This window comes from Micrasema longulum, unplaced genomic scaffold (assembly GCF_059751315.1).
Source record: "Micrasema longulum isolate JH-2025_06_02 unplaced genomic scaffold, ASM5975131v1 h1tg002321l, whole genome shotgun sequence".
NCBI lineage: Eukaryota > Metazoa > Arthropoda > Insecta > Trichoptera > Brachycentridae > Micrasema > Micrasema longulum.
In genome coordinates this window covers 24,510-36,526 of record NW_028279472.1, presented here as the reverse complement: position 1 = coordinate 36,526, position 12,017 = coordinate 24,510, and the positions used below count along the sequence as shown (strand labels likewise).

The 12,017-nt window shown below is 33.7% G+C and overlaps 1 protein-coding gene across 8 annotated transcripts in view; it reads left to right on the top strand.

Annotated features, from left to right (window-relative positions):
- Positions 1-12,017, top strand: part of LOC148272496 (sodium/potassium-transporting ATPase subunit alpha) — a 65,158-nt gene that overhangs the window by 50,930 nt on the left and 2,211 nt on the right. For 2 of the 8 annotated variants that reach the window (XM_088239974.1, XM_088239969.1), the window contains 6 exons: positions 1,015-1,234; positions 1,793-1,976; positions 2,919-3,134; positions 7,082-7,176; positions 10,530-10,704; positions 10,926-11,158. In XM_088239974.1, the coding sequence (XP_088096100.1) occupies positions 1,015-1,234; positions 1,793-1,976; positions 2,919-3,134; positions 7,082-7,176; positions 10,530-10,704; positions 10,926-11,158 (1,123 nt within the window). Of the gene's footprint in view, positions 1-1,014; positions 1,235-1,792; positions 1,977-2,918; positions 3,135-3,409; positions 3,505-4,180; positions 4,276-5,428; positions 5,524-7,081; positions 7,177-10,529; positions 10,705-10,925; positions 11,159-12,017 lie in introns of all 8 variants that reach the window. The other 6 variants (XM_088239975.1, XM_088239970.1, XM_088239973.1 and 3 more) reach the window with 3 other exon arrangements.

The window sequence follows — 12,017 nt, the reverse complement described above, 5'->3', positions numbered from 1 at the left end:
CCGCATAGATAAATAAATATTCTAACGCCCATACTCATAATTTAGAATACACAATTATAAATCTAGAAGTTTAATTGTCTGTGGATTTAATTTAAAACATAAAATTAACACCCTCCTTTCCAACACGCATATCTAAATTATATTGGATCACGTCCACAACACTACCACGAGACTACAACCCAGTTCCAAGGTGCCAAGTCTACCAGATTACAGAGAGCTCTTTCGGGCTATTCTCATTTTGTAACGAGCAATTTTTCCTTGTAGATACAAAACTCCTCAGATGCTATGTGCGGTATGTTCTGGAAAAACTGTACGAGATGATATTCAGATTATCTTTCTGTAAAAAAATATTACGATACGTTATATTTGACATATTTATGCAATGCGCTCTACACTGTTAGATGTGGATAAGAATTATGAATATGAATTTGTCTTATTTTTCTTAATAATATTTTTTGTTTAATGAAAAAGTAAGACGAACCACATTGTGCATTTTGTCAAAAATGCCACAATTATTGAACTCAAAAGTTAACTTTTTTTCATTTAAAACTTACCTTTTCATTAAAAAAGATAGATTTATTGCTATCGAGCAATATATTCTAAACAAGTAAATGGGAGATGTGCAGTTTCAGAGATATAATAACAGTATAAATAAATGGGCTCGTTTAATATTCTAATGGAAATAAAACAAATGATAACAAGGAAGGGGTAGGTAGGAAGAAATACCCACATGTTTGTATACCAGCCCTTATATATGTATTTAAAGTGTTAAGTAAAAATAAATAAATAAGAAAGGGAAGTTTAGCATTAAATTTAGGTTATGGGTTATATATAAAGATAATGATGTTTTAAAGATTTTTTATTATAAATCGGGGATGAAGGTAAGTCGTTTCAAAAATCATTAGCTATTAAAAATCTCTCTAAAAAAAAATACTAAATGAAAGATGTATTGAGTTTTTGTGGTGCAACTGTATCTTAATCCTACAATATGTTTAAGTCTCATTTGCTTTTCAGGTATCAAGGTCATCATGGTTACCGGCGATCACCCCATCACTGCCAAGGCCATCGCCAAGTCTGTGGGCATCATCTCCGAAGGAAACGAGACCATTGAGGACATCGCCGCACGACTGAACATTCCCGTCTCCGAAGTCAACCCCCGCGAGGCCAAGGCTGCCGTCGTCCACGGAACCGAACTCAGGGAATTGAACTCCGACCAGTTGGATGAAATCTTGAAGTGAGCACTAAAGTTAATCAGTTAGTCTTCGAAAAGTACATAGCCATATAGCTTTGAGAAAACCCGGGAAGTCGATTGCATTCCCGCTTTGCTGAATTTAGAGTATTTTTAAGGAATTCTATCTAGTATCAAATACAACACCGTTAGTGTGATACAGTAGTGTAGTGGTTGGTGCATTCGCCTACCATACTTAAGCTCCCTTGTTCGATCCCTGGTGTCAAAATTTAAGAACTCAAATTTTATTGTTCAGTTGTCTAATTATGATCATAACTACCCAGATATTATAAATAAACAAATCATCATCTTGGTGATGAAAGGGACCACTTTCATTGCTCTTATTGCCAAACTAGAAATACTTGTTTAAATCTATTAAAAACATGAAAATCTGGAACGATTAGTTGATGAATGTGTATATCCTAAATATATATTCAGGAAAACACCTTGCACTACTTTTCAATATACTCCCCCCACACACCCACTTTAATTTCACAGCCTACATATACATAGTTTAAACTGAGTTAAAATAAAAGGTATTGATTTTTTTATTCTGGATTTCAGATACCACACGGAGATTGTGTTTGCCCGTACCTCTCCCCAGCAGAAGTTGATCATTGTGGAGGGTTGCCAGCGTATGGGAGCCATTGTGGCCGTAACCGGTGATGGTGTGAACGACTCTCCCGCCCTGAAGAAGGCTGACATCGGTGTTGCCATGGGCATCGCTGGATCTGATGTCTCCAAACAGGTCATTAACCATTCACTTGTTTTCGGATATATTCTCTGTTAACCTTTCCGAGCCTGAACGTGCAAAAAATTCGCAAGTTTCTGATAGGGTTACCTGGAATACCCCAGCGGAAATGCTATAAATACGACTTTAAAAAAAAAGTCATTATGATTGTCATGGTAGTGTTTATAAAACTGTTTCATAGTATTTTGAGTTTTCCCTAAAATCCATACATTTTTTTATTAAATACTGTTGATATCGCACTGCTCTTGAGCGGCAACCATTACCCGTTAGCGTGGTGGTACAACGGGGAGTTGGGAGGGGGAATGTATGTAATATGTAAAGCACGAAATCCTGATTTATATGATTATGGCTGGAAAAAAACGACCAAATAGCAAAAATCGTTTGTGCTAACTGACCAACTTATTAAACTGTAGGGAGATCAATTGTAATGTTTGGAAGGCAAAGAGAAATGTGCATTATTATTGAAAGAATTTGGAAAAATTAAATCAATATGATAAACAAAAAAGTTGTTGAAAAATATGGTACAATTGAAGGAAGATATATATGATATGGAAGGTTAAAGATAGGCGTTATAAAATAAAATAATCTATGCATTGATAAATATTCTCTGCGCTTTGAATTACTTATTTAATCCTTAAAATGTTTATAAAAAAGTTTTTTTGAAACAGTAAAAAAAACTTACATTTTTTGGTTTTACAAAATATGTTTTTATATTTATTTTTTGCATTATAAGGGCATTATCAAACTTGCCTGTGTCTGTTTTATTCAAGAGATAAAAAATATGAAGTTGTTCAAGTTTTACACCTATTTAATAAATTATAAATATTGATGTTACAAATAAACTGTTCAATTCTTGTTTTTATTTATTGAAATAATCTTATTCGTTAATTTATAAATTTACTTTTGTGATTGCTTAAAGTATGTGAATTTTTTTTCCAGGCTGCTGACATGATTCTGCTGGATGACAACTTCGCATCCATCGTGACTGGCGTGGAGGAGGGCCGACTTATCTTCGACAACCTGAAGAAATCCATCGCTTACACCCTCACCTCCAACATCCCCGAAATCTCTCCCTTCTTGGCCTTTATCCTCTGCGACATTCCATTGCCCCTGGGGACTGTAACCATCCTTTGCATTGATCTTGGAACTGACATGGTAAATATTGTTTTACATTTTATCTCGGTTAATGTATTACCTTCTTGTACCTTACATTACAGTAAAATTAATGCTATTTTAAATATACATGTTTTAAAATTTATTAAAATATTTTTTGATGCGAGAGTGCTCAACAAAGTTAAAGTTCATACATTATCATGGTGCTAATTAACTTCTCTATTTGAAGGTAAATATATTAAATTCTCAGTAACGAAAAATGCAATATGACGTAGGATATTTGTAATGTATGAATCATATTTGATTATGTAAATTAGGTTCCCGCTATATCGCTGGCGTATGAGGAGTCAGAATCAGATATAATGAAACGTCGACCACGTAACCCATATGCGGACAAGCTCGTTAACGAGAGGTTTGTTTCCTAATCGGACTATGAGGTGGAGCAGCCAGTTGCTGCAATCACGTTTCGTATTCTATTGCTGTAGTTTGAATGTACCTTTCGCTAAACAAGTATTTTCGCCAGATCTTCAACTATATTCTATAAAGTAGATAGACACACAACTTTCTATGAATATAAGATTCGTCATATATTGTTTTATCTCTAGTTTTACATATATTATATTACCTAGCGTTTTACCTTTAAACATACAGTAGTTTTGTTAATATATACTTTTACGTCGCTAAGCAGTTCCTAGGACGAAAATTTCATTTGAAAACATATTGGATAAATCGAGCATGCAGTTTACTGTAAATTATTCATTTCACAGCATTTTTATATTTCACCCGTTTATTATTATTATTAGCTCTTGTAACTCCTTAGAGAATCTTCCAGTTTGTTCCGTGGCAGCCATAGGTACGTAAGAGTTTAGGAGTTCAAACATTTATCTTTTACTTTGTCAAACATACATCCTCAATTGACATGCTGACTCTTTAAACGTTCTCGATTGTATTTCGAGGATTATACACTTCAGTAGACTTGACTCGACTATTTGAGCCACATCTAGCATCGTTCATGTTGGAGCACTCCCCGCAATAATCGAAATAGATTTCCTTAATCACTTTACTCACTACTAGTTTTAAACTAACAGGTACCCGCTATTTCATTGGCCTACGAAGAAGCTGAATCCGACATCATGAAACGCCCCCCCAGAGATCCGTTCAATGATAAACTGGTCAATCAGAGGTCCTATACACTTTACTTTTACAGAAACCAATTATTAATCCTGCTAACATGGTCATTGGCACCGGGGAATAACAACGGGGATCTTATATTTGTTGTTTGCTTTCAAGGTGGTGTGTGGTGACTGTCAATAATGTACTCACTTATGCCTAAATATCGGAGATATTTCCGCAAAAGTTTCACTTAGCAGTTCATGATTATTGCGCGATATTGTTTATACACAAAAATAACTCTGATTCTGTGTCGTATTTCTTGCGACGAATTAAGCCACCCATATCTGGCAATCTTCATGGACTACTAACCGTGCTATGTAATATAAAATGCTCTATGTTCATTAATATTCAATGGCCTGATTATATATTAATGGTGAAGAGGTTTGTAATTTAGTGTGTTTGGTATGAAATGTTTAATAAATTAACGAGTCATTAATCAATTACTAATGGTATTAATATATTAACAACAGCCTGGTTCCTCTGAATTCAATTCTGATTGACTAATATTTACAGTGTATTAATTTATAACTCCTAATAAAAGAACTAATACGTATCGATACTGAAAGTTCTACACATTAGGACAGACATAAATAGTGTACCATTGTGTCACACGAATAGTGATACCAAACAAACAAATATCATACTTACAAATGACACTACCATCATTGTTTTTTTTTTTTTTTAACAAATTTCGACTGCATCATTTATTATTTTGTTTTCCTGTTTTTTCACAAGTAGTTGTATTCACAGGGTAAATGGGTTGGTTTTATTTTGTATAGAAATATCAGACTTTTGTTATATGTGTCCGAGACTCCTTAAATAGGATTTGCAAAGATCATACCATCGCAATGCACCAGCTTTAAATGTTATACTGATTTGATGTTTCATTCAAACTTAGTTTATGGAAATCATCTCCCTTCCCACTGGACTTGACACACATTCCATGATCACGACCAAATTCAATTTAAATATGTATTACGTGTTGCTCTGAGAATCACATGATTTCGACAAGAGATTAGATGTTAAACTGGTAATAAAATTTGGTTTGATGATGGAATATGTCGTATTCATCGATTCGCTAGTCGGGTTGGAAGTAGTTTGTGGCCATCCACATTCCCGAATGATGTGTGTACCATGTTTCATTGCGGGAGTGGTGTTTGTAGGTTCCCGCTATATCCCTGGCCTACGAGGAAGCCGAATCTGACATAATGAAGAGACAGCCACGTAACCCTTTCACTGATAAACTTGTAAATGAGAGGTAAATCACGAGGACATTGTACCCATCGCTCTCCAAACATTATACTATTCTTGTCTCTCAAAATTATTACTTTACACATAAATTGGCTTGCATCTCTCGTGCGAATCTCTTTCCGCATTTGCTTACCACTGTCCCCGGCTGGCAATAAGCATATTTTTACTCTTTCAAAAATGTGGAAATTGTTCAATGAGATTTTAAAAACCTGATTACATTTTTCTTCTTTTTGCACATTTTTAATGCATTTATTACTGTTAAGATTCTATCAAATGAGCTTTTTATTTATTTCTCTCATCTTTCGCCTTTATTTCCAACACAGTATTGAACGAAAAAAATAAAATCATTCAAAATTTTAAAGAACGCGTATTCAAGCCAGTTTTTGTTTTGGCTAGTCTCGTATTGCCTTCTAAACTAACGCTTTTGAATTTCAAAACTTAGTTCCGAGTCATTCAATTTCACACAAGTGACATCCTATACATGTTCACGAATATAAGGAGGGAATACCTGACGATGCTTAGTAAGGATTGGCCGCCGTATCTGTGTCTGTATCATGACTTGTCTCGTGTCGGTCAGTTTGCTGCAGTGTCTGTGTATTGTGAGTTAGTGTCAGTGTGTGTAATGACTTCTGCATATTATCTCCCTTACCATTCCCCAGGTAAGTCGGGCCCGTCTCCTCTCCCTGTCACTCCCGTGCGCCCACGGCATGCTTCATAGTTACATTTTTTTACTTTATTCATCTTCTCTGTTTCTTTCTATCTTTCACTCTCTCTCTCTCTCTTTCTTTACCTTCCCTGCACTTCTGAACACAATTTTCACTTGAAATGATCTTCTCTTGTACTGGTCTGTCGGCTGTATTTGTGTTGTGTATTATCTTCCAGGAAGTAACTATCTGTCGCGCCTTACATATCTCGGTCATCATTCTGCCTACGCGACGAATGTAGCTTACACCTCACTCTTTACTCAAACCTTCAACTGACCCTCATCTTCTCTTACTAGAAACTATTATCACTCCATAGTCATTTCATTACATTACTTAGATCATATTTATATAATATTGAGTATGAAACTTGATACTAACCTAATGGAGTAGACATTGATAATTTACCTTAATCGAAGCTTACTATTACACTAACCTTAATTTAATATACCTAGTCTCTTACTAATCGGAATTTCTTAGCAAACTCTTCAACTCTCCGAGGAACCGATCGTAAATCTACAGTTATTTTATTTCAAAGTGTTTGCTAAGAATGATCCAATATGATTTTAGATTTTCTGTGGAACATGTTGTTAGTTTATTTCCTCTCTTTAGGAACTAGGCTTAGTTTGTATTTTCATACTTATGGTTTAATTGTAAATAGATCTACTCCGTTTGGATTCGGAGGGGAGAAACTGGTATTCCAGTCACCGTGTACTCCGCGGGTTGTCCCGAATGTACACTAATCATTTCACCGCAACTCTGTCGCGAGCTCAGTGTACAGAGTGTTTATAGAGTACTGAGCGGGTGTGGGTATAGTGGTATAGATAGTAAGTAATGTAAGTGTCCGTGTGTATTGACCTAAAGGTACCCGCCATATCGCTGGCATACGAGGCCCCAGAATCAGATATCATGAAGCGCCAACCAAGGGACCCCTACCGAGACAATTTGGTCAACCGAAGGTTGGAATCCGACACACTTAGCACATACATCAAATGCAAGACTGGCAGTGTCTTTTCTTTCTAGTGTGTTTTGTATTATGGGACCATGATCATAGAGATTACATCGTTTCGTATATACTGGAGCCTCTTTTTACACGGGGATACGTTCTGTGCAGCACCGTAAAAAGTATACCATGAAAAGAAAAATGCTGGATAGGTTTTCTTGTATAAAAATCTATCCGGGACTTTATTGTTTACTGTTAATTGAACCTGTTTTTTTTTTCTTAAATATAACATGACATCAAAATGCTTACTTAAATTGCAACAAAGATGTATTATGCGCCAGTAAGTAAAAAAGGAACGTAGGGAATTCCAATAATGAATATTAAGTATAATTATACTATTTATATGCATTCTTAAATTAATATTTTAGAAAAATAATTGATTTAATGTTTGCACCGTGATATTTCAAAACCGTGTAAATAGATATTCCAGTGTATATTATTATATTTGCAAGTTAACATCAAATGATGCATTTACAAAAGTACATCATATGAATATTTAGCTACATTTAACAATAGTAAACTTGATTTACCCGGTGCAGTTTGACTGTCGGCTAAACTTAAATTTTTTAAAAGGCCCCAGAGATTTAAAAAATCTTATCATAATCATTTTATTCTTCTTCAAATTGTCTTTACATTAATGTTTCGCAATAACCATGACTGGGATGTCAGTCTGATTAAGTCTTATCTCTCTATGATTCATTGTCTCAGGCCCATAATAGTTAAAGTTTAAAATGTCGTTACTTAGTGCATCAATTAAGATGGTTTCCTTAGAAGTAAAATGTTTCTTTTAATTACTATAACGCAAACAATAGAAATTAGTTCCCCAATACATAAATAAAAAGTGTTTCAAACTAATGAGATAATAGCCAATATTTAAAGTTTGTAAAATTATTTTACTAATGAGGAAGTTCAGAGGTTTTTTTAAATATATTTTATTTGTTAAAAAAAATATTAAACTAAGCATAAAAATTTTGATTTTTTTTTATGTATCGTATTTTTATCAGCGCTATGATTTTTTTGAGTTTTTTTATTTCTGAAATTGCTCCGCGTCTGACGTCTCAAGTTCTCTTCCGCTTCTTCTCGGTCAGTTCTGCCGATTGGTCCGTTCACTTACCGTAAGCCGAAAATCTTTCACAACTCTCTTGTCATTGGTTGATTCATATGAACTAATGACATTGTTCCAAGTAGTTCATTTTTAATAAAATATTTTTTATTATTTTTTTCATAGATTTTCAACAAACTTTGCCCTAGAATTTAATGCTTTAATTTTTACCAGGCCTAAGAAAACATTTTTTGTATCCAATTTCCCGTAGGGCTGAAGTTCCTCATTAGCTTGTTCGTCCGCTAACTGTCATTTTTATCGCAATAAAAAATATATAAATGTAATAATTCAAACTCAAAGGTGTTGGGAATTTGCTAATTTTTTATGTTTGCGTTTTGTTATGGTTTTACGACACTAGTTCTGTCAATTTGACTCAGATTTATTGTCTCATTTACAGTTTAAAATTGGTTAAAATTAATTTTGTTAAGATTATTTGGCACTGGTTTGTAAATGTAAAGGAGACAACAATGGATTCAATTAGTCTACTAAATAGACTTAGAGATTAGGAACAAAACTAGAGTTTATTAAAGTTGGAACAAGTGCTTCCGCATGAAATGTTAAAACCAATAGTAAATATGGAATTATAGTTGGCACACATTGCTTAATTTCTTGGAAACTACGGCACATTAGTAAAACCAAATAAAGAAATGTTATTCGTCAGAATTATGACATTACTAAACAAATCAAAGTTGTAGTTTACAAATTGCATCGCAAATATGTGTTTAGCGTTTGTCACTTATGGGAATATAGAAATAGATAGTCCTAGGAGAAAGTTTACAATGATACAATTTAGTGCATGACTGTTACCTATGCAGAATATTAGAAAATATAGTATGGTCTATCTCCATCTTTTGTACTTCATGTTTCTAATCTATAGAGTTTAGTTCAATAGAATTAGCTTATGTCTTCCACTCCACGTGTCCTCTCCCTTTCCAACAAAAGCGTATGAGGAACATTGCACTGAAAATCGAATGTTACTACGTACAAATAATGTCTATATTACTCTCCAACAGAACAGCTAATCGGGTTTTGTTGTGTTTCAATTGTTTTGTATTTGTGGTGTTGTCTGTGTTAGCCGTGTTGATATTTCCATGTTGGTCACCGCATGTCCGTGGCCTGTCCATTTTATATGAGCCGGTAAAATGTGAGTAGAAATCTGTTTTATCACTGTAACAGCCTTCAATATTTGATATTCATTTGTATCTTTTTTAAACTTAACCTCTAAGATAGTGAGTTCTTGAGAGATGTTTTTTTAAATCTACGTTCGAAGATTTTGGAGAAGCTACGCTGTACAATGTACGTCTGTACTTCTTTATGAATAAATTATTTGAGACATACACGGTACAGCCATACTCACTTAGAGGTTAAAAAACTTTTTGAATCCTAACACATCTACATAACTTGCTAAGTATTTCAAAATATTTTCAATACTTTGAATATCATCTCTTGAAGGTTACCCGGGCTTTAATATAGAGTAGGTATCTAGTTCAATGCTTTAAGTGTGTAAATGTACTGCATGTATGTTGTCAAATTTATTGGCTTACACGTGTAAGATTTTTAAAGAATAATTATAAGTATTGTAGAACACTTTAAGTGTGATAATTATTCATTTGGAAATCACACCTGTGTAATGTCAATGAAATCTGCAGCCAAACTAACTTTGTAATAACTAATATATGCTTAAATATTTATTTACTAACAAACTCAATAAAATGAAATAATCTAACAAGTCCTAGTAATATTAAATTAAGCAGCCAATAAAATATCCTAAAAAGTATTGTAGAAAAAAAAAATCTAACTAACATTGAATAACCTATTGAATTGATATCATAACTAAGCAAAAAAAAATCCAGTATTATTTATTTTTGACAATTTCAATTAAATTACTTCACATGTGGTATAGAATTTATCATTGTAACGTTAAAAAGTTATTTGTAAACTGCATGGGAGTAAATTACTTTCACTTGAATAATATTATTTTTGTAATAAATCGTATATTGTAAATAACACAAACAAAAAATAGCTTCTTGCATCAATTTCTATGCAGTTAACATTTATATTTGAAGTATTAGAACACGCATTTTGATTAAATTATCTTTTACATTTAGAAATTTGTGTACGTAAATTCAGTCAAAAATAGTTCTTTTAGGTAGTGTTCTATTAGCTTTCTGCTCTTTTTCTAATTTATTGATAATTTCCAAAAACAGACTTATCTCAATGGCCTACGGTCAGATTGGTATGATCCAAGCCGCTGCCGGTTTCTTCGTATACTTTGTGATCATGGCTGAAAATGGATTCCTTCCGAGGAAACTGTTTGGCATCAGGAAACAGTGGGATTCCAAAGCCATCAATGACTTGACTGACTCCTATGGACAGGAATGGGTAAGCACAAAGATTTTTTTATTTTCAACATTGATTAGATTGTAAATGAATATTTAATAAGAAATTTTGTAACATGGTATATTTAACGTAAATGCAACCGTAACTTCGCTTTCAACGCATAATAAAAGCCCAATAATTATTAAGTTAATTTTGTGGGATACGAACATAACAGCTTTACTCTTATTTGAATAAATTTTTTTACAATTAATATTTGCTTTCAGACCTACCGTGACAGAAAGACTCTGGAGTTCACATGCCACACCGCCTTCTTCGTTTCCATCGTAGTGGTGCAGTGGGCTGATCTGATCATCTGCAAGACCCGTCGTAACTCCCTGCTCCACCAGGGAATGAGGAACTGGGCCCTCAACTTTGGGCTCATCTTCGAGACTGCCCTGGCTGCGTTCCTTTCCTACACTCCTGGAATGGACAAGGGTCTTAGGATGTTCCCTCTCAAGTAAGTAGTGACATACATAAAGAATATGACTTGATTATCATTAATTTAGAGATAGACTGCTTGCCATTCCAGAATAGACATCAAAGATACTCTTGTTTCATCCAATATATTTAAGAGTTTCCTCTACCTTTAAAATGTTTTTTGTTTCATCTTGTCTCTAATTTTAGCTAACTGCACATGGCAAATTAAACTAATACCTCAAAGTCATTTCTCTTCCTCTCCAATGGCACTACAGCCCATATTGAGCCTTGGCTTCATTTAACTTTCCTCTACAACCTTCCAGTTAGAAACTTCCGGTAGTTGGGATGCATCCTTTTTTATGTCATCTTTGTGTTGAAACTAATACCTCAATGGCATTTCTACATGCCCATAACTAAGCAGTGTGCCATTGCCTCTGGTTCAATTGACTGTCCTGAACTACTTTGCAAACTTTCTATCAATGTTCCTTCCAAAGTTTTAAGAAATAACCCTCTTCTTCACATACCTCTTGTTTCATCTAATTATAGGCAAAATTCATATTTATGGCGAACTTTTAATAATTTTAATGTAATTAATAAATCATTTAACATAGATTTATTTGAAAATAATCTTAATAACGTGCGGCGTTTGCTTTCGAAATAACTCGTAGTATTTTTTTCTTTTCTTTTAAATTTACATTTAATTACTATTCATTTTATGTTCGAGAATCTTTTTTAACTTACTGTGATGCTACTTGTGAAAACCTGTAATTGGCTTATTTGTTATTTGTTTTGTTATATAAATATGTGATAATTATAGCTGTTGGTTATCCAAATAAATAAAAAAAATAAAAATACACAGAAATAAAGTTGAAATCCTATCTCTTTGCTGATAAATCCCA